General features: G+C 41.9%; 1 protein-coding gene across 2 annotated transcripts in view; it reads right to left on the reverse strand.

The window, feature by feature from the left end:
- Positions 1 to 26,835, reverse strand: part of PPP4R4 (protein phosphatase 4 regulatory subunit 4) — a gene marked incomplete in the record, with an annotated part of 442,181 nt that overhangs the window by 38,879 nt on the left and 376,467 nt on the right. For both annotated transcript variants that reach the window (XM_030214960.1, XM_030214959.1), the window contains 2 exon segments: positions 6,064 to 6,144; positions 17,759 to 17,825. In XM_030214960.1, the coding sequence (XP_030070820.1) occupies positions 6,064 to 6,144; positions 17,759 to 17,825 (148 nt within the window).

Below are 26,835 nucleotides of genomic sequence, written 5' to 3' on the forward strand. Positions count from 1 at the left end.
TCTGGGTGGTAAGTCTCCTATCAATTCAGATCTGCCCAGAAGAACCAAATTGCAATTCATGTTACCAATAATCATGGCTCCTACCACCTTAGGCATAATGGAAGCAAATACTGGGTCAAAAAATTGTACTTTATATCCAGTTGGAGCATATATATACGTCAGTCAACTCCTGCTCATCTATGCGCCCTGTCACCTAAACACAAATAGGACTATTGATACCACCTACGTTCCAGGTAGCCATCCGATAGCCCTTACACCCTGACATCAGGAAACACTAAAAAAACTCTGCAATGTACCTCCCCATCACAACCTCTCCACCAATAGCCCACAACCCCAACAGCTTAAATTCAACACACCAAAAATGTCCCTCAAAGTAAACTGATATTGCTTACTGCGATAAAAATATCAAATACCTAAAATCCCATCTACTACTACTACTATTTAGCATTTCTATAGCGCTACAAGGCATACGCAGCGCTGCACAAACATAGAAGAAAGACAGTCCCTGCTCAAAGAGCTTACAATCTAATAGACAAAAAATAAATAAAGTAAGCAAATCAAATCAATTAATGTGAACGGGAAGGAAGAGAGGAGGGTAGGTGGAGGCGAGTTGTTACAAGTGGTTACGAGTCAAAAGCAATGTTAAAGAGGTGGGCTTTCAGTCTAGATTTAAAGGTGGCCAAGGATGGGGCAAGATGTAGGGGCTCAGGAAGTTTATTCCAGGCGTAGGGTGCAGCGAGACAGAAGGCGCGAAGTCTGGAGTTGGCAGTAGTGGAGAAGGGAACAGATAAGAAGGATTTTATCCATGGAGCGGAGTGCACGGGAAGGGGTGTAGGGAAGGACGAGTGTGGAGAGATACTGGGGAGCAGCAGAGTGAGTACATTTATAGGTTAGTAGAAGAAGTTTGAACAGGATGCGAAAACGGATAGGGAGCCAGTGAAGGGTCTTGAGAAGAGGGGTAGTATGAGTAAAGCGACCCTGGCGGAAGATGAGACGGGCAGCAGAGTTTTGAACCGACTGGAGAGGGGAGAGGTGACTAAGTGGGAGGCCAGCAAGAAGCAGATTGCAGTAGTCTAAACGAGAGGTGACAAGGGTGTGGATGAGGGTTTTGGTAGAGTGCTCGGAAAGAAACATCCTCCTTGTACAACATCCCATATTCCAACACCCTCCCAGATCCCTCCCCACTGATCCCCCAACCTATCCCCACCCATTCCCTCTATGACCTGCCTTCCCACCCCACCCGCACATGTTCAGAACCACTAGTGTGACCCCATTCCCCAGTCCAATTACACCAACAACATACCCATCTCAAATGCTGAACCATGCACCAACTCAAAGCCATTCAAACCGCAACCCAGTCAATCACATGGTCCAGAGCACAAATACCCGAGTATTCCTCTACCAAGATTACTCCATTCCAACAAGCTGGGTTATTCTTCTGCAGAGGCGTCCCTTTCCTCAGCCACTTAAATAGCTGCCTGACCACCCTCCTCCTCCTGGAGTCAGTATTATTTCCGGCTTCCAAACCAGATCGGTGCGGCTCTCTCTGCCCCTCAGGCAGGCTAGCTGGTTGCGTAGTTGACTTGGTGCCCTGGTGCTGTATGTTGTGACAATACAGTTGGGCCTTTACTTTTAAGCACTGATGACAACAAGTTTAACTTCCCTGAGCTCACCTTTTGGAATCTGGGCTCTGAACCACGGGAGTTTGAGGATGCCAGGTTGTTCCTGGTCAGGGCCTTAAGAAAGGTCTTAGTCTCTTTTAGATTGTTTAGGAAAGTTCTCTTGCCACCAAGTGTCACAAGCAGGCAAGTGGGAAAACACATCCCCACTTGCAGCCCTTTCTCCTGTAGTTTTTTTTTTATATGGCTATAGCTCCTTTCTTTTCTTGACACAGCGATATTCCTGTGGACAGGACTCTCCTCTCAGTTTTGTTTGTGTTTTTTACCAACGCATCTTGTATATTCACCAGTCATTAGTCTTTTTAAAGGCTTGATTTTGTTCAGCTCCACCCACTGCCATTTACCGCATACAGACTCCTGAGGCAGGCATTGTGCACCAAAACACGGTGCAGTGTCGAGTCTTATCTACTATTAAAGAAAACTTTTGACAAATTTTTCGTCTCCTCAGTTTCTTTGGAAGAGTCCTGTTGATCACACTACTTTTTTATTTCTGTATCCCCTCGTAGCAGATCCAGTTTCTCCACTTTTGTGGCTGTCTTTTGTTTTCCTCACTGTAGCCAGGCTCATATAAGGGAAGATCCGCAGCTCTACATTACTATACATACAAGATTACTCTTAACGATCTCTTTTCAAAACCAGTTCAGTCTTTTGAAAGCATAGTAATTTGACTATCAGGGCTCTCGGAGGTATATTGATATCTGGCTTAGGCTGGAGTTCGCGGTGCATATGTTCAATTTCATACAGTGGAGTGGCATTGTGTCCAGATGGATCTGAGATGGAGTGGCGGTCATGTCCAGAAAACAAGTCTGCAGTAACTTTTAAACGTATGCCACTACATTTTGGCCCTCTGAACCCTCCGGCAAACATTAGACCTCTGCTGTCTGTTCTCCTGGTCTTCAATTTTATCTTGTAACTCCTCCAACCATTGTTGTATGCATTGTGATGACAGCCAAAGCAATATATTTGCCAGGCCAAAATTCTGAAACAGAACAATTTGTGGAATGAACTCTGAAGTTAATCACCTAAGTGTTTTTGCATACTGACCACTTTGTTTTCTCTGTAGTCAAGCAGAATGGGCCATACCTTCCAACACAAGTGGAACAACCACCAAACCGCCAATTAATATTTATTTCTGTGGACAACCCCCATTTTCTATCTAAAATAAAATAACCAAACACAAATAAAAAGGATAATCTGAAATAGTATAAATAGGCCATACAGGGAATCGGGCTGTATTCTATCCTCAAAAAGACCTCTGAAGACAGACTGACAAAATCTACTGTTGCATCAGGAGTCAGTATCTAAACAATAATAAGAAGTAAACATGTGGACAGAAATTAATGCTGCAGATTTGCTAATCTTCCCAATACAGACTAATCTTAGGTGGGCCACTGACACGCCAGGACTCTGCCATTCTGTGTTCACAGGCATTTCTAAGATCAGATGCATAATAAAATCAAATTAAATCTGCTGTTCTATTAGAAATGGTACTTTTCACGTAATAAGGCTATGCCTAGTATGGTCAAATAAAGTGAAGCGGGACGAACCTTCTAAGGGCAGTTTTCAAAGCCATTTCTATAAAGAAGTATTTTACCTATATCAATTGGCTGTCTGAAAATTGCCTTCTCTTAATTCTTAAAATATACGTTTTAAGCTACAACACGTGCACTGTAGCCACATTCCCAGGGAACTGTTTGGGCAGCACTGGAAAATAATTGTTGCAGATTGTATTTCCAAGCCTATATGTGCCAATTCCCAAGAAATATCTATCCATACAAAAAGCAGATGTACAAGAAGTTTTAAAGGTAAAAGAATATATACTTTTCCTTTTAAATTTGGTGTAGAGTTTGTGGATATAGTATCCACAGGCTTTGCAATAAAGCAGACAGTTTGAAGACTGTCCCCTCTATGGGTTTTGGTCCACCCCAGGTAAAAGGTGATGACTCTCTTGCAAACCAGATTTTCCAGAGTTTGTTCACTTTTATGAGTGTAAGGCTTTGGGATACATGGAGGGGCATTTTCGAAAGAGAAGTCCATGTTTTGATATGGACGTCCTCGCAAAACGTCCCAATCCAGGGGCGGGGAAACACGTATTTTTGAAACAAGATGGACGTCCATCTTTCGTTTCGAAAATACCATCAGGGACGTCCAAATCCTTAAATTTAGTCGTCCCTAGACTTGGTCATTTCTGATTTTCGGCGATAATGGAAACCAAGTACGCCCATCTCAGAAATGACCAAATGCAAGCCCTTTGGTTGTGGGAGGAGCCAGCATTTGTAGTGCACTGGTCCCCCTGACATGCCAGGACACCAACCGGGCAACCCTAGGGGGCACTGCAGTGGACTTCAGAAATTGCTCCCCAGGTACATAGCTCCCTTACCTTGTGTGCTGAGCCCCCCAACCCCCACCAAAAACCCACTACCCACAACTGTACACCATTACCATAGCCCTTACGGATGAAGGGTGGCACCTAGATGTGGGTATAGTGGGTTTGTGGTGGGTTTTGGAGGGCTCGCTATTTCCTCCACAAACATAACAGGTGGTGGGGGATGGGCCCGGGTCCGCCTGTCTGAAGTGCCACTAAAACTGCTCCAGGGACCTGCATACTGCTGTCATGGACCTGAGTATGACATCTGAGGCTGGCAATCAATATTTTTAAAGATATTTTTTGAGGGTTGGAGGAGGTTAGTGACCACTGGGGGAGTAAGGGGAGGTCATCCCCGATTTTCTCCAGTGGTCATCTGGTCATTTCAGACACCTTTTTGTGCCTTGGTCATAAGAAAAACACGACCAGGTAAAGTCGTCCATGTGTTCATCAGGGACACCCTTGTTTCTTTCAATTATGGGTCGAGAACGTCCAAGTGTTAGGTATGCCCAAGTCTTGCCTTCGCTACGCCTCCGATACACCCCCTTGAACTTTGGCTGTCCCTGCGACGGAAAGCAGTTGGGGACATCCAAAATCGGCTTTCGATTATATCGATTTGGACGACCCTGTGAGGACGTCCATCTTCTGATTTGTGTCAAAAGAAGTCCTGAAGGATAAGCATTTAAGAGATCTGTCTCCCAAAGAAGGGAGAAGGCACCTGTCATTAATCTGCCTTATGATCCCCTCCTGGAAGTACATACCTTCCAGTTCAGCAGGGTGACAAACAGATCTATCCCAGATGTTACCCACTCAAGAAATGTTCTGATAGCCACAGCCCAATACAGAGACCACTGACAGGGCTGCGACACAGGGAAAATGATCCAGTCAATTCCTCCCTGCTTGTTTAGGTAGAAGATAACTAGTTGCCTGATTGTATCATTATAATTCTGTTAACCAACTGATCATTGAAAGCCTTTATAGGGTTCTGCATGGCCCATGGAGTCATAAATTTATATTTTTCCTGAATAGATCAAAAGTCCTAGGAGAAAACCCTTGTATACAAGCTCCCTAGTCTAGGATGGAGGCATCTGTTCTTACAGTAATTTTGTTGGGAAGATTTGGAAAGAAACTCCAATGTCCTGACATGGGAAAGCCACCAAGAAAGGGAGTTTCTGAGCTGCTCTTTAATGGATGCACTCCTCTACTTCCTGAGTGGCTTGATTTCACCAGACTCTAGTGTCAATTGGGTTTGTCTGTAGCAGAGATGTGTCATGGGAATGACAAAATGTTGTTGCTAAATGACCCAGTATTTTCTATGGTGGTATCTGCTCTGTCTTCTTGCCTGTGGATACTAAGTCAGTGAGTCTGTTGGTAGGAAAATAAACATTTACTGGAATCATGGCTAGCACAGCCCCTGATGAATTCCATGTGAAGTGACATCTTTGGATTTATAATAATTGAATTTGGATTAATGCATTGAATTAATTCATGATGAACCCTAACAATCCAACTCCACTTGAAGTCCCTGGCTTTCCTTCTCTGCCACTGTGAAGAAAAGAGATGCAACAAGATCAAAGGAAGACACTGACAAAAAAAGGAAGTTGACCAATGTCACTGAAAAGACCTCATGGGAAAAAAGAAGAAAATAATTCCCAGAGCCTAGTACTTGTCATGACAAAATAAAAGTAAAAAAATAAAAGGGCTGAGAAACATGAGTGAGGAGATGGAAATAATAGCCAAACCTTTTTCGTGACAGCAACGGAAGGAAACATATAAAAGGAGGTATGTGGCCATAAGAGGACCGAGGGGGCTCTACCTGGTGATAGAATGTCTGATAAATCTCAAGAAAAGCTTCCTAGACTTTTCTACAGCATTTGAGGAAACAATCTGCACCACTGCCATTGGGTGGTATCATCCATTAGTATGGTTAAAGCCATGCTGCTTGTTTACAGCGATTACACAATACAAAAGAAAAGCATAGCTGCTGAATAAAAAAGAAAATAAAACAATTTTTCTTACCTGATGGTGAGTTTGCAGTGCTTCCTGTGATAGAAGTGGGAATGTTTTTTGTCAAAGCTGACCCTGTTTTACTGTCTCTACCTAAAACACAGAGAAGGAATCCACCATAAAGAAACATAGGACCTTCATGAAGAAGCAATTTTCAGACCAAAGAAAATTAACTTTCATTGAGAGGATTTTTTGTCCTTTCGGGTGAATCCTGCTCCAAAAACTGCAGAGCATATCAAAAGTTTAGTTACATGTCTGTGTAATTTCAAATTAAACAGAGAAATTAAAAGTACCACTATTCCTAAATCATGTATGAAATGTATACCAGTGGACGTAAACAGAATCAGTGAGTTGCCCAAGGTCACAAAGAAACATATTTTTCAAAGCACTCAGACTTACAAAGTTACATACCCCCCTTTTTACAAAGCTGCGTGGCAATGCTGACATAGCCCATTCACTTGTGTTGGCATTACCGCACTTGCAGCCGCTAGCGCGGCTTTGTAAAAGGTGGGGATAGTAACCTATGGAACTTTGTAAGTCTAAGTGCTTAAAAATGAGCCCCAAAGAATGTCAATGGGAGCAGTAGGAATTGAATCCTGGATTTTTTGGTTCACAACCCACTTCTCTAGCAACTAAGCTACTCTTCTCAGACCTGACTTTTTGGTGCCTTATTTTTAACTTTAATAAGTACTGTACATAAGTACATAAGTATTGCCATACTGGGACAGACCAAAGGTCCACCAAGCACAGCATCCTCTTTCCAACAGTGGCCAATCCAGCTCACAATTACCTGGCAAGATCCCAAAACAGTACAATACACTTTATGCTGTTTATCCAAGAAATAAGCAGTGGACTTTCTCCAAGTCCATTTTAATAATGGCTTATGGACTTTTCTTTTAGGAAGCTATCCCAACCTTTTTTAAACTCCGCTAAGCTAACTGCTTTTACTACATTCTCTGGCAATGAATTCCAGATTTTAATTACACTTTGAGTGAAGAAATATTTTTTCTGATTCGTTTTAAATTTACTACTTTGTAGCTTCATTGCGTGTCCCCTAGTCCTAGTATTTTTGGAAAGGGTAAACAAGTGATTCATGTCTACCTGTTCCATTCCACTCATTATTTTATAGACCTCTATCATATCTCCCCTCAGCCGTCTCTTCTCCAAGCTGAAGAGCCCTAGGCACTTTAGCCTTTCCTCATATGGAAGTCGTCCCATCCTTTTTACCATTTTCGTTAGTTAGTGGGGTCCCGCAGGGGTCTGTGCTGGGTCCGTTGCTTTTTAATGTATTTATAAATGACCTAGAGATGGGAATAACTAGTGAGGTAATTAAATTCGCCGATGACACAAAATTATTCAGGGTCGTCAAGTCGCAGGAGGAATGTGAATGATTACAGGAGGACCTTGCGAGACTGGGAGAATGGGCGTGCAAGTGGCAGATGAAGTTCAATGTTGACAAGTGCAAAGTGATGCATGTGGGTAAGAGGAACCCGAATTATAGCTACGTCTTGCAAGGTTCCGCGTTAGGAGTTACGGATCAAGAAAGGGATCTGGGTGTCGTCGTCGATGATACGCTGAAACCTTCTGCTCAGTGTGCTGCTGCGGCTAGGAAAGCGAATAGAATGTTGGGTGTTATTAGGAAGGGTATGGAGTCCAGGTGTGCGGATGTTATAATGCCGTTGTATCGCTCCATGGTGCGACCGCACCTGGAGTATTGTGTTCAGTACTGGTCTCCGTATCTCAAAAAAGATATAGTAGAATTGGAAAAGGTACAGCGAAGGGCGACGAAAATGATAGTGGGGATGGGACGACTTTCCTATGAAGAGAGGCTGAGAAGGCTAGGGCTTTTCAGCTTGGAGAAGAGACGGCTGAGGGGAGATATGATAGAAGTGTATAAAATAATGAGTGGAATGGATCGGGTGGATGTGAAGCGACTGTTCACGCTATCCAAAAATACTAGGACTAGAGGGCATGAGTTGAAGCTACAGTGTGGTAAATTTAAAACGAATCGGAGAAAATTTTTCTTCACCCAACGTGTAATTAGACTCTGGAATTCGTTGCCGGAGAACGTGGTACGGGCGGTTAGCTTGACGGAGTTTAAAAAGGGGTTAGATAGATTCCTAAAGGACAAGTCCATAGACCGCTATTAAATGGACTTGGAAAAATTCCGCATTTTTAGGTATAACTTGTCTGGAATGTTTTTACGTTTGGGGAGCGTGCCAGGTGCCCTTGACCTGGATTGGCCACTGTCGGTGACAGGATGCTGGGCTAGATGGACCTTTGGTCTTTCCCAGTATGGCACTACTTATGTACTTATGTACTTATGTTGCCCTTCTCTGTACCTTTTCCAATTCCACTATATCTTTTTTGAGATGCAGTGACCAGGATTGCACACAATAGTTGAGGTGTGGTCACACCATGAAGTGATACAAAGGCATTATAACGTCCTCATTTTTGTTTTCCATTCCTTTCCTAATAATACCTAACATTCTGTTCGCTTTCTTAGCCATCGCTGCACACTGAGCAGAGGGTTTCAACGTATCATCAACGATGACAGCTAGATCTCTTTCCTGGTCGGTAACTCCTAATGTGGAACCTTGCATTACGTAGCTATAGTTCTGGTTCCTCTTTCCCACATACATCACTTTGAACTTGTTCACATTAAATGTCATCTGCCATTTGGATGCCCAGTCTCATAAGGTCCTCTAGTAATTTTTCACAATCCTCCTGCGATTTAACAACTTTAAAAGAACTTTGTGTCGTCAGCAAATTTAATTACCTCACTAGTTACTCCCATTTCTAGATCATTTATAAATATGTTAAAAAGCAACAGTCCCAGCACAGACCCCTGGGGAACCCGACTAACTACCCTTCTCCATTGAGATTACTGACCATTTACCCTACTCTCTGTTTTCTATCTTTTAACCAGCTTTTAATCCACAATAGTATACTACCTCCTACCCTATGACTCTCCAATTTCCTCTGGAGTCTTTCATGAGGTACTTTGCAAATGCCTTTTGAAAATCCAGATACACAATATCAATCGGTTCACCTTTATCCACATATTTGTTCACCCCTTCAAAGAAATGTAGTAGATTGGTGAGGCAAGATTTCCCATCACCAAATCCATGTTGGCTTCGTCTCATTAATCCATGCTTTTGTTTTGTTCTTTATAATAGTCTCTATCACTTTGCCCAGAACCAACGTCAGGCTCACTGGTCTATAATTTCCCGGATCACCTGTGGAACCTTTTTTAAAGATTGGTATTACATTGGCCACTCTCTGATCTTCTAGTACCATGCTTGATTTTAAAGATAAATTACATATTACTAACAACAGTAAGACACAGAAGATTTAAAACACAATGGATTTGACCAAACAGATGCAATAGCTGGCCAGAACTATTTCTCAGCTAAACTTTAGATTGCCAAAGTTTCCCTGGCTAAGTTAGGTACATAGGGCTAGATTCGGTAAATGGTATCCAAAATTGGGCACCGAAACAATTGGTGCTCAGTGCTATTCTATAATGAGCACTCAATGACGGGCGCCCATTATAAAATCGTAATGAATGCTAATTTCAGCTCCAAAATTTAGGCACAAGGAGTTATGCTTGCTGAAACCAGGTGTAATTGTTGGTGCCCTTGTCACATGGTGTTTGCTGATCGGTTGGCTGTTCTTTTGTTCTCTCTATGGATTAACTTGCATACATAAAGGAATTATTCAAGCCTATCAGCTTCTTCTCAGAGAAAGTTGATTGTGACCCCTGAGGCAGGCGCTTTGGCGCCGAAACACAGACCGTGTCGGGTCCTTGATATTGATATGAATATTCTGAATAAACTGGTTTTTGATATTATCTCCCTATTGGTTTGCGCATTTGTCAGCCTCTACTTTTGCTATTTTGCTTTGACTTTCCGTGGAGGCTCCTCCTGTCTTCTTGGATTTGCCCTATTTAGGCGCACATCCTCAACATTATATAATACTGCGTGCAAATATTAGGAATGCCCCTGACCCACATATGGATCTCTTATCTGTGACAAAGCTAGCACTCGGGGCCCCACAGAGAAGCAGCTAATCCCTGAACTATGGTTCCCAGAAACCCTTGCAAGCAGGAGAGAGGAGGGTAGCCCCAAAAGGGTGGAACGGATTTCCAACCCCAGCAGGGGGAGCAGTGGCTCAGTGCTAGGGGAGCCAGTTACTCCCTTCCCCACTAGAGGGAGAAGGGGAGGTGAAGCTCAGTCCCTTAGCTGCATTGCCAGTATATAATTCCCTCCAGCTGTGAGAGGGGGAGAGATTTCTGGGTGGCTCCCAGCCACCAGGAGGGAGAGGAAACTGATTGAGAGAGAAGCTGCCATGGAGTAGGTGGAGGACAGAAAGGGCCTGCCACTGGAGCTTCCCTGGGGGTGGGGAAGAGTAAGCTGCCATGGAGTGTGAGAATGTAAATGTAGCCCTGTCCAGCACATGAAGGCAGTGTGAGAGGCCACAGGGGTGTGGTGCTGTGAGGTAGGAGGAAAGCTGCCAGCCCTGATTGCTACAGGGTCCTCCTGGGTACCGTAAAGAGGACAGGAGCATTAAGTAGTGGTTTCCTTTGAAGAGACTGTTTGTGAAAGTGTTGAATTATTGGGATGCATAGAACATTGACGGAGCCCTTCTGAGGGAGAGGGGAGGTAGTGCAAAGGAAGTGGGCCTTAACTGTTAAGGAACTGAATGTTGGCTGGAGTTTGGAACCTGGCCTGAACCCTGTTTGTGAACTGCATTTCAATTTTGAGAGTGGAACTGAATTGAGAATAAAGCACTTTGGTCTTAAGTCCATATGGCAGTCTGGTTCTTTGCTGGAAACCTGTGAGCCTAACAGGGCTGCCGGCCCCAACCCAGAGTGGGAAGTGGACCCCTTTACATATGACCATACCCCTTTTTGGGTTGCAAGTAATGGGATTTGGGTGCACATTGTTATAGAATAGTGCATGGCAAAATGTGAGCACAAATCTAAATTAGCGCCGATTAGTGTCAATTAGCACCAAATTATCAGCACTGATGGGAGACTGCTGAGGTCTTTTTCTCCACTTTGAATTGAAAATAAGACAAAAAAAAGAATTGATACCACACTCTATATTTATTAAGTGTTTAAGTAAGTTCAGCTTATTATTGACAAAATCTAACACAGTCATTTCCATGTGTATTTTTAGGGACAGGCTATCTAAAATGTGCTTCTACATGTTTAAAGAATATATGGCACATTTCTTTTACTTAACAGTAAAGAGTTTGCTCCAATCTCCAAAATAAATCATCTTGTGCAAGGCTTAAAAAGGGATTAAAATACTGGTTCTTTATCCCTAATTAAGATGGCTGGTTACTATTTCAGCCTATTTGCTGTTAAACTCCTCAGCAAGGTAACTGGTTGTCCTATGCAGTTATTTAATTTATTTTTATAAGCTGTCTTTTTGTTTTGTTTCTTGTTTAAAAATTTCTGCTTCCAAAATTATAGGGTTTTTTTTTTTATGAAGAGGTTTTTCTTTAATTACAAAAGCAAAAAGATCAACAATCTGTCATTAAAAGGATATAGAAAACTGCAAATAGACCACCAAACCATTAACACTTTAAAGAACGTCCAAAATGTTTCTTTTTTTCTCAATAAAACCAAAAAGGGGAGCAAAAACAGGGGAATAGGAAAGGGGCAAGATAAGAAGTCACTAACAATCATGAAGGAACATAATAATCACAGTCAAGAACACCACAATGGTCCAAGAGAAGAGCCCAACTCACCCAAGGAAACTCACATTTTGAAGCAACCTTTTCCCAAGATCTTGTACTGTTACATAGTATTGCTTTAGCGTCTTCATCTTGTAGGCATATTGCAACCGAACACGCTACTTAATCAAGGATGAAACTCCCGGGTCCCTCCACACAGTGGCCAAGGTTAATTTTGCTGCATTTAACAGATGTCTAATCAATGCAACCTGCGGCTTATGAAATCCTGGGATTTCCCTAAGCAGAAATGTCCCAGGATCCCATGGAACCTGTAAGCCAGTCAACCAGAAAATCTGAAACCAGATACTCTTCCAGAATGCCTTTGCCTTCAGGCACGCCCACCATACATGTCTGAAGGTACCCCTGGACCCACACTACCTCCTACAGGATGAGTTAAATTGAGGGTACCAGCGACTAAGGCGATCCAGGGTCAAGCACTAGCAATTTTCATAGTTTTTCCTGATGTTAGAAGCAATTGTCACTTTAGCCAAAGCTTGGTCCATAAAGTCTCACTCAGCAGGGGTATATAGAATACCCAGCTCACGCTCCCATCTTATTCGATGGCCTTTGTCAACAAGGAGGAGGTCTCTGAGATAACTGTAAAGCGTGCCCATCAGATGTTTCGTGAACAAAAAATCCTCACAAATGTCTTCCAAGAATGAAGCTTCCCCAGTCAATCGTTCCTTCCAGCTGTTGTCCTCAATATGTGTGCCAGTTGCAAGTAAGCATAAACAAGAGCCTGGGATTAGAGATTTCGGTGGAAGATATTATTACAAATTGCTATATCACCTCTGTTTGAGTTGTATTATAAAATAAATAAACAATTAAAATCAAGAGCCTGGGGAGACCATAATCCTGACCTAAAGTTTTGATGGGTACCAATTTGTCATCTTCATAAAACTGCCCTCATCTAATCAATCCTAGTTGCCTCCAAGTACTATATATGGAAGAAGTCATCCCAGGCAGGAACAGGGGACTGTACTAAATAGGGGGATATTGTGAGACATGAAAATCAATCTTGGTTCCCGTGGAGAGCCATAATCGAAAGGGGCGCCCAAGTTTTCCTGAGGACGTCCTCACAGGACGTCCCGGCAAAGGGGTGGGGAAACCTGTATTATCGAAACAAGATGGGCGTCCATCTTTCGTTTTGATAATATGGTCGGGGACGCCCAAATCTTGAAATTTCGGTCGTCCCTAGAGATGGTCGTTTCTGATTTTTGGCAATAATGGAAACTAAGGACGCCCATCTCAGAAACAACCAAATGCAAGCCCTTTGGTCGTGGGAGGAGCCAGCATTCATAGTCCACTGGTCCCCCTGACATGCCAGGACATCAACCAGGCACCCTAGGGGGCACTGCAGTGGACTTCAGAAAAAGCTCCCAGGTATATAAGCTCCCTTACCTTGTGTGCTGAGCCCCCCCAAAACCTACTCCCCACAACTGTACAACACTACCATAGCCCTTATGGGTGAAGGGGGGCACCTAGATGTGGGTACAGTTGGTTTCTGGTGGGTTTTGAAGGGCTCACATTTACCACCACAAGTGTAACAGGTAGAGGGGGGATGGGCCTGGGTCTGCTTGCCTGAAGTGCACTGCACCCACTAAAGCTGCTCCAGGGACCTGCATACTGCTGTCATGGAGCTGGGTATCACATTTGAGGCTGGGAAAAATTATTTTTCAAAATTTGTTTTGAGGGTAGGATGGGGTTAGTGACCACTGGGGGAGTAAGGGGAGGTGATCCCCGATTCCCTCCGGTGGTCATCTGGTCACTTCGGGCACCTTTTTGTGGCTTGGTCTTAAGAAAAAAAAGACCAGGTAAAGTCGTCCAAGTGTTCGTCAGGGACGCCTTTTTTTCCATTATGGGTCGAGGACGCCCATGTGTTAGGCACGCCCAAGTCCCGCATTTGCTACACCTCCGACATGCCCCCGGGAACTTTGGTTGTCCCCGCGACACAAAGCAGTTGGGAACGCCCAAAATCGGCTTTTGATTATACCGATTTGGGTGACCCTCTGAGAAGGACGCCCATCTTCCGAAAGAATCTGTTGATAAGTACTCATGTGGATTTTTTTGTTGTAACCTTAATGCATGGCTAGAAACTCAACAAACAGAAAAAAAATGCCTATTTTATGGCCATGCTGGAAATAGGGTCAACGCACAGAAAAGAGCGGCTTAGTAAAAGAGCCCCTAAATCTGGGATGTCAAAATTAATAAACAAACATCAGATTATCCCTTCCCTCTGCTCAGCAAGCGTCAAGGATGTCATTTTCAATACGGGTAGATACTGAAATGAGTGATACCCCTGTGCTAGTTTCATTTTTCCAAGACAGATCTGGTCTCTGCTCTCATGGAATCCATCCCTGTAGAAACTGATCAAACTGGGTAAGTGTTCCTGGGGCTGGAAGTTGAGAAGAGTTTTGAGATACACATGAATGTTATAAATTGCATGGTTATCCAAGCAAACATATGTGCCTTACAGCAGGTACAGTAAATGTAACTTTGAGTGAGAGCTTTTCAGGATGCAATTTTATAGAGGCGCATGTGTACATATGTGGCTTTCAAGTGGGGAAAGCAAAGAGATCGTACATATGGATTTATTTCCAACCCTTGTGCATGTATGAGTGAGCTATGTGAGGGGAGGTGAGTGGGTCAGTTAGTTTTGTAGGTCAAACTGCAGGGTAGTAGGACAGTTTTGAGGAGAATCTTTGGAGTGGAGGCTATATGCAGGGTGGTGGGGCAGTTGCAGGGAGTTTTAGATTAGGGCAGTTTGCAGGGTGATGGGGCAGCTGCGGGGCAGAAGTAATTTTTTGGAGATGGAGGCAATAAGCAGGGTGGTATGGCAATTATAGGGGTACTTTTAGGGGTGGGGCAGTAAATACAGTGGGGACAATTTGCCAGGTAGTGGGGCAATTGTGGGGGATAGCTTTTAGGGTTGGGGCAGTTGCAAGGGATTAGACATTTGGGGTAAGGCAGTTTGTGAGGCAGTAGGACAGTTGTGGGGGGAATTTTGGGGGTGGTGTAGTTCCAGGAGGTAGCTTTTGAGTTGCAGGGGCAGTTTGGTGGGCCAATTATTGGGGTAATTCTGGAGAATGGGGGCGGGGCAGGGCAGTTCCGGGGGTAGTTTTAGCCAGTGGGGAAAGTTTGGGGGAATAGGAGAGTAGAGAATAGGAAAAAACAGTTTTGAAAAGAGGAATTCCCTAACTGCTATGTTCGTTTTATGCAAGTTAATATGCTACAGATGGTATAACTCCTCCCACAGAAATGTACTGCGCAATTTTTGAGGGGGCTTTTTTTATCTGGAACCCCCCCCCCCCCCAGTTAGATTAAGCCCATTCTTGAACTTGCTGTATCTTTTTATTGGTTTTCCCCACATGCCAAGTTTAATCCCATTCCCTTAAATTTTTAGTTATTTTACTCTCACACTGACATTGTTGACTCTTTTTAAAAAATTAATTCTTTCCATCCACTGCTATATGTATATTAGCATCGTATCTTGAGACAGACCAAAGGTCCATCAAATCCAATATCCTGTTTCCAACAGTGGCCAATCCAGGTCACAAATACTTGCCAATTGCAAAAGAGTAAAACAGAGTTAATGCTACTTATCCCAGGAATAAGTAGTGGATTATCCGAAGTCTACCTTACTAACAAATAATAGACTTTTCCTTTGGGAACTTGTCCAAATCTTTTCTTAAACACTGTTTTATGCTAGCCACTTTTACCACATTCTCTGGCAATAAATTCCAGAGCTTAATTACACGGTGAGTGAGAACTAGTTACTCTGATTTGTTCTAAAACATTGTTCCACACCATTCATGATTCTAAGACCTCTATCATATCTACTCTCAGCCTCTCTTCTCCAAGCTGAAGAGCCATAGCCTCTGTAGCCTTTCCTCAAAGGAGAGTCAACCTATCCCCTTTATCATCTTGGTCTCCCTTCTCTGTACCCTTTTTAATTCCACTATGTCTTTTTTGAGATGTGGTGACCAGAACTGCATGCAATATTTGAGGTGTGGTTGCACCACAGTGCAATACAAAGCTAGTATGATATTCTCTACTTTATTCTCCATTTCTTTCCTAATAATTATTAGCATTTTATCTGCTTTCTTGGCCCCTGCTGCACAATGAGCAGAGGATTTCACAGGATGACACCTAGATCCTTTTTTCCTGGGTGGTGACTCCATAACACGAAACCTTGTATTATGTAGCTATAGTTTGGGTTGCTCTTCCCTATGTATATCACTTTGCACTTGCCCACACTGAATTTCACCTGCCATTTGGATGCCCAATCTCCCAGTCTCATAAGGTCCTCTTGCAATTTTTCACAATCCAACTATGAATAACTTTGGGCCCTGTTTACTAAGCAGTGCTAAGGGCACGCTAGCGTTTTTAGTGAATGCTAAACATTAGCATACGCTACATGCTAAAGACACCCATATATTCCTATGGGTGTCTCTAGCATTTAGAAAACGCTAGCGCAACTTAGTAAACAGGACCCTTTGTGTCATCAGCAAAATTTAATTTAATTTGACATTTATAATCCACTTGACTGTGAAGTTCTAAGCGGAGTACAATGAACTGTAATTCGACATTTAACCATCAGTTGTCCAGAGAACCTTATTAGTACAATCAAAAAAGAAATATTTGAATATGTCAATAGTTAAAACATTTCAGGCCTTAAAGGTCTAGGTGGTCAGCCTTACATAATCAGGAAGTAAAATACTTAAATATATCATTAGTTAAAAACCTTTTAAGTCTTAAAGGCTTAGACAAGGTTAGTTCCATGATTGTGGCAAGAAAGACTTCACTATTCATATATTGGTCATGAAGGTTATTAAAAGTATCCAATCGGAGATGTCTAATCGTAGATGAACCCTCTAGCATCATTATCTGCTGTAACTGCATGATTGTGAGCTTGGAGGTATTACTGGTTGGATGTTTGATCACCTCACTCTTTATTCTTATTTCTACGTCATTTATAAATATATTAAAAAGCAGTCCTAGCTCAGAGCCCTGGGGGACCTCATTATTTACCCTTCTCCATTGAGAATAATGACCATTGAACCCTACTCTTTGTTTTATCCAGTTCTTAATCTATAGAATGACACTGCCTCCTATCCCATTAATATTTTATTTCTTCAGGACTGTTTCATGAGGTGCTTTGTCAAATGCTTTCTGAAAATCCAGATACACAATATCAACCAGGTCACCTTTATCCACATGTTTATTTGTCCCCTTCAAAAAATGTGGCAGATTGGTGAGGCAAGATTTCCCTTGGCTAAATCTATGTTGACTTTGTCCCACTAATCCATGCCTATAAATATGCTGGGTTAGAAAGAATAACACCCCCCCCCCCCCACACACACACACAACATATGCACTTATATGCTTTCATAGGCTAGGTGTCCTGTTATAAAACTGCCTTTGTCTCTGTAAAACATTATATACATCTTGTGTGAACTACAGAAGTGATAATATTAATTATACATACTATCCAGTGTTAACACCTAATGTCACCATTGGTATACAGTACATTGGGGAGTCATTTGTATATACAATAGATTGCTTGCATGTAAATAACTTATGCTGTACATGAGCATTAAGTAATGCCTATATGAAGGTGCATTAACTTGCATTAAATTCAGGTGTGATCATAAATACTTTCTACACAGATTTTTAAGTCAATTTCATATTCATTCTGCACAGAGCAGCCAGAACAGAAATAAGCTAGGGTTCACTCTATGACCATCTCCTATTTCTGGCTGGAAATATGACACAGAACTCAGGATTATATAACTAGAATGTATTTTATTCATGCAAAAAGGACAGAGAATTAAAACCATGTACCACCTGCAAAGAATACCATTCTCAAATCAGTGAAGAAAATCAGCCTCTTAAAAGAAAGAAATGACCAAAATCGTCTTTTTTTGCTTCATGAATGCTTATTTATTGACAGCAAACTTACGCTTCTTTTCAAAGTTTTTCTCAGTGGTCTTGGCTTCATTTTGCTGCTTCTCTTTTTCTATTTGCTCCTGTTAGTAAAATAATGGTAAAATAACTTAACGCTATTATATAAACAGTTTGAGACAGTAAAGGGCCCTCTTCTGAAGGCCAAACCCCATCAATAAAGGCAGTGACAGCACATTTCTCTAGAACTGGAATTCAAAGACATATATTCTTGAGCAACATCTTTAAAACATAAGAATATAAGAGTTTCCATACTGGGACAGACTGAAGGTCCATCAAGCCCAGTATCCTGTTTCCAACAGTGGCCAATCCAGATCACAACTACCTGGCAAGATCCCAGAACAGTAAAACAGATTTTATGCAGCTTATCCTAGAAATAAGCAGTGGATTTTCCTGTCCATATTAACAATGGTTTATAGACTTTTCTTTTAGGAAATCAGAAAATCTTTTATTAAACCCTGCTAAGCTAACTGTTTTGACCATATTGTCTAGCAAAGAATTCCAGAGTTTAATTACACATTGAGTGAAGAAATATTTTCTCTGGTTTGTTCTAAATTTACTACTTAGTAGCTTTATTGCATGCCCCCTAGTCTTAGTAGTTTTGGAAAGAGTAAACAAGTGTTTCATGTCTACCTGTTCCAGTCTACTCAGTATTTTATAGACCTCTATCATATCCCCCTCAGCCGTCTCTTTTCCAAGCTGAAGAGCCCTAGCTGCTTTAACCATTCCTCATAAGGAAGTCATCCCATTCCCTTTATCATTTTCATGGCTCTTCTCTGTACCTTGATGTCTAAGGGGCTCAATATATTCATACCTACCTGTGTCCATATAAATATGAATTTCTTTTTTAATTTAACAACTATATCCATAGAGAGTGAAAAGATTTTGAGAATGTCCATGGGAAGTATCGATAAAAATACAACTTTTATAAGTCACATTCTGCCTGGAATTCTCAAAGCAGCAAAGTGCCTGTTTCCTAGTTCTATTATTTCTTTCCCTTTTTGTTTCCTAATATGATTTATTTCTTGCGTCGTGATACATTTTTGGAATCAAAAGTTATACCCTTCTTACTATGGATACAGTCTCTAAAAATAGCCTTCCCTAAGTCCACTTTTCAGTCTCACATTTTGTCCATACTTTACAAGAGATGAGACTTTCTTGATAGCTATTAATTTGAAAGCTGAATTCTATGTTAGGACTGTAGAAAATTGGGTAGCAGTACACAGGCTGAAATTAAACTTAGAAAAAGCTAAGTTTTTCTTATCTCACAACATTTCTTATCACAGACATCTCTCTATATAAAAGGCAACACCAACGTTCTATGAAGCCTCCAGCCGGAAGTGTGAAGGGGGCGAGATATCCGGTTTCCCTATGAGTGTCTGCCCCGCCCTCTCTGTAACACAGTCAGTGAAGGAAAACAGCAGAGCACGAAATCAAATCGCTGGCTCTGTAACAGTGAAGGACTCAGAGGTGGGAGGGGAGAGAGGCCAGAGGGCAGGGACACACACACTCCCACATGCACACAGAAGAAAACATTGCTAGCCCCCGTTTCATTTGCATCAGAAACGGGGCTTTTTAGAGCACGAAATAAAATCGCTGGCTCTGTAACAGTGAAGGACTCAGAGGGGGGAGGGGAGAGAGGCCAGAGGGCAGGGACACACACACTCCCACATGCACACAGAAGAAAACATTGCTAGCCCTCCGTTTCATTTGCATCAGAAACGGGGCTTTTTAGAGCACGAAATCAAATCGCTGGCTCTGTAACAGTGAAAGACTCAGAGGGGGGAGGGGAGAGAGGCCAGAGGGCAGGGACACACACACTCCCACATGCACACAGAAGAAAACATTGCTAGCCCCCGTTTCATTTGCATCAGAAACGGGGCTTTTTTTACTAGTTACTTATAAGGTTCTTGTTTCCCAGTATAGTCCGAGATTAAAATTCTGGGGGTGGTTTTAGATTCTCACTCTCATGTATCTTTACTATCAAAAAAAGTTTTTTTTTTCCATTTAAAGAGGCTGAGGAAAATTAGACATTGTTTTTGACTGTTCACAATTTAAGGGGCCTTTTTACAAAGGCACGGTAGGCTCTATGTGTGTGAGCCAAAACGAGACTACCACCAGGCTAGCGTGCACCCCTGGTGATAATTTCAGATTTGGCGTGCCCATAATGCCTGGACACATTTTTTATTTCCTACCACACGCGTGCTGACCGGTCTCTGCACGTGTAGCGAATGAGCCCTTACTGCTAGATCAATGGGCGGTGTTAAGGGCTCAGGCCATAAATAGGCGTATGACAGTTTCAATTTTACCACAGGGCCTTTTACCGGCCCATTGAAAAAAAAAACCTTTTTCTCAGACAGGGTAAAAACTGACCCAGAATATTGTAACATGCCGTTTGGGGGTTGTTCTCAAGCTCTTATAAAAAGACTCCAGATGTCACAAAATACAGCAATCAGGATGATCTATTCAGAAAGAAAGTTTGATAGCGTAACCCCATTATTGGTTAAAACTCATTGGCTGCTGAATCAAGCACAAATTTGTTTTAAGATTGGTATAACTATTTTAAAGATATTGTACAGTTTGGCTCCACAATACATTATTTCACTGTTGATCTAGAGATGTGTTGATTCTAAACCTATTTTTCACAAAATTTAATAGGTATAAGAAGAACATTTTTGTTTGCTTTTTCTTTTTTGGAGTCAAATCTTGGAATGTCTGCCAGAATAAGACATATTAATCAGCTTTCCCTATTCTGGAGATCTAAAAACGTGGTTGAGAAATTTGTGCCTTAAAGTTTACTTTTTTTTTGTTTTCTGATAGCATTGTGTATTAGAAATCTTTTTTTTTTTTTTTGTAATTCCCAGGAATGCCTGGCTTCTTTTTCATGCAATCTACACTGAGCTAAAAACGTTAGTTGCAGAATATAAATATTAGATTAGATTAGCTATTAAATGAATTGTAGTCAATTTTCTAGAATTCATAATGGTATATTATTGTTAAACAGATCTAGTTTACGTGCATTCTCTACTGTGGGTTATTGGTTACTTAAGCACATTTAAGAAAGGGGTCACAGTTTCCTACTAAGGGGCAGATGCTCAAAAGTCGCTGTTAAATACCGTGTGCATTTATAGCCACGGATAAACTTACTGATTTTGAAAAAGTGATCGATGCTCAAAGGAAATCGCATGCAAATGAGATGTACAGAAATACTGCAAGCAGCTTGGTAAGGAAAGCAGCTAGCACATGTGTTGAAGAGTCTCGCAGTAATCATTGATATTCTGCGCGCACACAGGAAAAAAGGCGACAACCACGTAACAGGAACCACCACCAATGTCTCCTGTTGCAGTGGAATATGACCACAAGTGATACGTGGAAGACAAACACACACAATGCTCACACTTGATCACGACAGCCTTTGCGGTACTCTCCTGCTGTAAAGTAAACCTTTGTGTATGCACCAAAGACAGATGTCATACATGTGTGTCCACTGACTTAACAGTTTTTTTTTGTTACACAACAGCTTTTTAACACCACTATTACGTGCGGGACACTCACGCGCACATATTACACACACATGGCACATTTCCTACACAGATGCAAATAAGAACATAAAAATAGCCATATTGGGTCAGATCAATGGTCGACCAAGTCCAGGATCCTGCTTCCAACAGTGGCTAATCCAGGTCACAAGAACCTGGCAGAAGTCCAATTAGAAGCAAAATTTCATGTTACTAATCCCAGAGCAAGCAGAGGCTTCCCCCATGTCCAGCTCAATAACAGACTATGGACTTTTCCTCCAGGAACTTGTCCAAACCTTTTTTAAACCCAGATATGCTAACCACTGTTACCACATCCTACAGCAACAAGTTCCAGAGCTTAAAAATTCTTTGAGTGAAAAAATATGTCCTCCTATTTGTTATAAAAGTATTTCCATGTAATTTCATTGAGGGGCTCATTTACTAAGGCGTACCTAAAAGTGGCCTGCGCTGGTGTAGGTGCATGTTTTGGATGTGCGCAGCTCCACTTTTCAGTGTGCCTGGAAAAAAGGCATTTTTTTTGTGGCTGAAAATGGACATGCGGCAAAATTAAAACGAGCACACGTCCATTTTCAGCCTGAGACCTTACCATCACCCACTGACTTAGCGGTAAGGTCTCAAGCGCTAACCGGGCAGTAAACGTCAGCGAGCATACACTGCCAATTACCGGTGAGTAAGTGCCATGCAGTAGAAAATATTTTCTACTGCGCATTTTGGACGCTCATCAAAAATGGAATTATCGCCCGGGGCATGCAGTAGCTGGGCGGTAGCTCCAATTTGACGTGTGTTGGACGCACATAGGTGCCTACATGCCTTAGTAAAAGGGCCCCAGAGTATCCCCTGGTCTTTGTATTTTTTGAGAGAGTAAAAAATCTACTCACTTCTAGCTGTTCTAAACCACTCATGACTTTATAGATGTAAATCATGACTCCCCTCAGCCATCTCTTCTACAAGCTGAAGAGCCCTAACCTCTTTAGCCTTTCCTTATATCATTTCCCCATTATAATTTTGGTAGCTGTTCTTTGAACCTTTTCTAATTCCACTATATCTTTTTTGAGAAACGACGACCAGAACTGAACGCAATACTCAAGGTGAGGTTCCACCATGGAGCGATACAGAGGCATTAGAATATCCTTGGTCTTATTTTGCATCCCTTTCCTAATGATTCCTATCATCCTGTTTGCTTTTTGGCTGCCACCACACACCGGACAGAAGATTTCAGTGTATTGTCTACAATGACACCTAGATCTTTTTCTTGAGTGCTGACTCCTAAGGTGGACCCTAGCATCAGGTAACTGAGATTCAAATTATTCTTCCCAACCAGACTGCTCCGGTAAGAAGTCACCCTCATACAACGACAGTCGGAAAATTTTGAACGTTAAAGATAGGCACAGAAACATCAGTGCATTGCACAGAATGCTCATTTTAATACTAACTGTTGTAATACATTTGCATAGGATTATTGGTAGCTGCTACCGCGAATGGTAAAAGCGATACAGAACCCCTTTGTGCATTAGACGCCGAATAAAATGTGCACTTTACTGGCTACAACCAGTCAATCAAATTTTGCAAGCATGGTAAGTTTTAAGCATTGGGGGCCTAAGTGAGGACCTATTTGATGAAAACTATTTACTTGACCCAGATTGTATGTGAGGATTTTTTTCTTTCCTTTTTTTTTTTTTTTTTTTTTAATGTACAGTGACAAAAATTTCTGGATAAAATAAACTCAGTTACATAAAAGAAGAAGAGTAAAGATTTACTATAGTATGGCATGAATCATATGAAGAATGAAAGCATAAATTAGATAGTAAGAAACTCTGGAAGGACAAAAGCATCTGTGAGGTACTGCTGAGCTTAGATTATTATCAAATCAGATGAACTCACACAACCAAAGAATTCTGGAGGTGCATTCGTGAAAGGTGTGGTAGACCTAGCAAGAGACTCTTGAGTGATGGGAGGAAAATATGAAACAATTAAGCATTGCTGTGTACAGGCCTATCTTGAGGCACAAAATATGTGGGTGCTCCTGAGGAACTAGTGCTTTGATGGAACCATAACACTTATATAGGCCAATTTTCAAAAGGAAATCTCTGGATAAATAGATATTTTTCTACAGTAGAAACTCTGTTTCAAAACTTTTTCAGGCAATTAGTGAAGAAAACTGGTGGTGCCGGATTGGATCTGAGAAAGAGAGCACAGGGACTGTATTTTTTAATCATCACTGTGGCATGGATTTCAAAGGAAAGTCCATTTGAAAACTGGTTTGCAAAAACATGGGCACAGAGTATCCACAAACCATCAAACTGTTAGCAGCTACTGAAAATTACCCTCATAAAGAACTAAGAGAGGTAGTTACTATAATGCATTAAAGGAATAACACATGAAATTTGTCTCTTAACGTGTGTTAAATGGCAATATAATGTATTATCTTACTCTAACACGTTAGTTTAAGTTACTCTAAGCTGCCTAACAATGAGATGCAATGCACCTCGTTTAGGGCACTTTATACCAAGCTACGGCAATAGGGGGCCTACACTGGCGTTGGCGTGTTTTTCATGCGCACAGAGGTCCCCTTTTACCGTAGCTGGTAAAAGGCAGATGTTTCTTTTTTTAAAGAAATGGCTGTGCGGCAAATGAAACCCTTGCCACGTGGCCATTTCAGGGGGGGGGGGGGGGGGCGGGCCCTTACTGCCACCCACTAAGGGCTGCAGTGCTAACCCGGCGGTAACCAATTACCGCGGGGGTACATACCAGCGCTACAAAAAGAAATATGACGGCACGCTGGGGGTGGGAAGTACCGCCGGGCTGCTGCGGTAGCCTGGCAGTACTTCCTTTTTAGCACGTGTTAAGGGCACGTTGGGCTTACTGCCGCTTTGTAAAAGACACCCCCATTTTGTAAATGTGGTCAATAAATTCCAATAAATAAATTGAATAATGCAGCTTGAATTAAACTCTGCCATCTTAAAGGGACTGGTGCTGTCTAACTAGCAATAGTGATCCCCTTCTTCCTTCCCCCACAGTAAAGACATCTCCCTGAACAGATCCCCCCACTGAAGACACTTCACAAAACTTTTATCCAAGTCTCCCAATTCCCAGTCAATGACAACCTCCAAAGAACCCCCCTTCCCCACAGACCCTTCACAGGCCTACCTGGGGTAATCTCTAGTGGTCTAGTGGAATGGGGTAGAAGTGATCCCTAGTCACTCCTACCTCATGCAGTTCTTGGTTCACAATGGTGCTTCTTGACCCCTGGCAGTAATACCGCAAGACTACCACCAGGGCTTGAGAGAGGCCTTCAGGAGTAGGAACGACTGGAGATCACGCCCACCCAGGACAGTTCAAGGGCTTGTGATGTACTGATCCAATTTCTGCTTGTGTGCGCCCCCCCCCCCCCCCCCAACAATCGGGGTCAGCCTATGGTATGAGCTGCACAAATAGGGATAAATTTTTATTCAGCACAGTCACTGACTTCAGTTAAATGCCAGCACTGCTGTTTTAATTTAATTCTTGTATTTAGTGCCGGTAGCACAATAGGTAGCAAATATTTTGGCAACATCCCTAAACTATAAAGGTTTTAGGAAGAATATCAAAACGCTGTTTTTCCAGAAATTTGTTCCATCTCATAAGTAGTCATTTTAAGTAGTTTCTGGCTTAGTTTTGTCTGTAATTCCCGATTACATTCAATTCAGTCTCTTTATATTATAATCCGCTTAGAACTGTGAGGTAATTGCGGACTGTATGTTCTGAATTATTATTATTAACTAAACTAGCGCTGGTGTAGTCACCACACTATCTATATCTATTTAGTTTAGGCCTACTATCTTTCTCCCCATTTCCCCCTCCTCCCACTCTGCTTATCATCCTTTTATCCTTTCCTGCACACCAGGACTCATCCCTCTGCCCTGTTAAAAAAAAATAAAAGTTATAAATTCCCCCACCATCTGCAGCTCTCTTTTCTTTATCCCCACACCAGGAACATCCATTCTTCATCCTTCCTCCCCCAGCACCAAACAGCCCTCAAATTTAAGAACTCAAAAATTAAAGCTAAAATACTACATACCAACGGAATATTTCATAACATTAGACAAGTCACATAAAATCCAATAATTTAAAATTGTGGCACTCAGAACATACCAAGTAATTCTGATATTCAGGATATTCACAATGAATATGCATGAGAAAGATTCGCACGCAGTTCCTTCATTAAATGCAAATCTCTCTCATGCATAGTTGTTGTGTATATCCAGAAATGTAGATAGGACAGTGTTTCAAAGACTGGATGAAGAAACCCTGATTTAAACTAATCAGAATGAAAATATAACCTACTTACTGTTGCCCCCTCTCCTATCAACTCTGTCCAGAATACATATCCCTCCCTGCATAGCATCATCTATTTCCCTGCCCTGTAAAAATCTCACCCACAGTCTGAAGCAGCATTCTCCCTTCCTCCCAAGCAACATTCCTTGCTCTCCCAGTTCCCCCCCCCCCAGCCCCCTGGATTATTTTCTTCTTTTCTCCCAGCTTTGCCCCACCTTAGCTCCGTAGAATATTTTCTCCTTGTCTTGCAGCTCCCCCCCAGCCCCCTAGAATAATGCTCATTTCATCTCCCGGCTAGCCTTTCCCCTCCAGCACCCTAGAATATTTTTATTTCTTTTCCCAGCTACCCTCCCCCCCCCCCAGCCCCCTAGGATATTTTTTTCCTCTCATGCCAACTTCATCCCCTGCCTCTCAGCCCCCTAGAATGTTTTTTTCCTCTTCTCCCACTCCCCTCCAACCTTCTGGAATATTCTCTCCTCTCAAATTCCCTTTCCCACCCACCCCTCTACCATCCTGGTGGAATAATTTTCTCTCAGTTTTTCATGCATCTCAGCCCCCAGAAATTCCAGCTACTGTTGTCATGTATAATGCGAAAATCAGGTGTCATACAGGTTTGAAAAGGGGGATGTACATAGCGATGTGTTCTAATACTGAATACTACAGAATACTGCAGCAAAACTGATTTCTGGAAAACAAAAGATGGATCAGGTAACACCTCTACTGAAGAGATTTGCACTGAGTCCCACTGGAGGCTCACTGTCAGTATATAAGGTACTTTATGGTAATGCTCCAGAATATCTGGTCAGTTTGTTAGTTGCTAGTTTGGTTGATCGTTCACTCAAGTCGAGAGACCATGGTATCATTCAATTTCTCACCTTAAGAAATGTGAAGTATAAATCTATTCAAGCAATGGGTTTTGTTTATAGATCAGTTCAACGTTGGAATTCATTTCCCCTTGAACTGAGACTGACCTCTTGTTATTTGAAGTTTCATAAACTGTTAAAACATTTATATATTTTTTATATATTAGGGGTAAAGTCTGAAATATTTTATATTGAGATACTGGATGTCTCTTCAGGATATTGTAATTTCCTAATGTCGACCTAGCTCTTTTATATATTGCAATCTGCACTGATTTAGCAATCGTTTGTAGCGGAATATAAATTTTATTGTAATTGTAATATTTCTTTACACTGCTCATTTCATTAACATATGGTATAGA

This window comes from Microcaecilia unicolor, chromosome 9, assembly GCF_901765095.1.
Source record: "Microcaecilia unicolor chromosome 9, aMicUni1.1, whole genome shotgun sequence".
Lineage (NCBI taxonomy): Eukaryota > Metazoa > Chordata > Amphibia > Gymnophiona > Siphonopidae > Microcaecilia > Microcaecilia unicolor.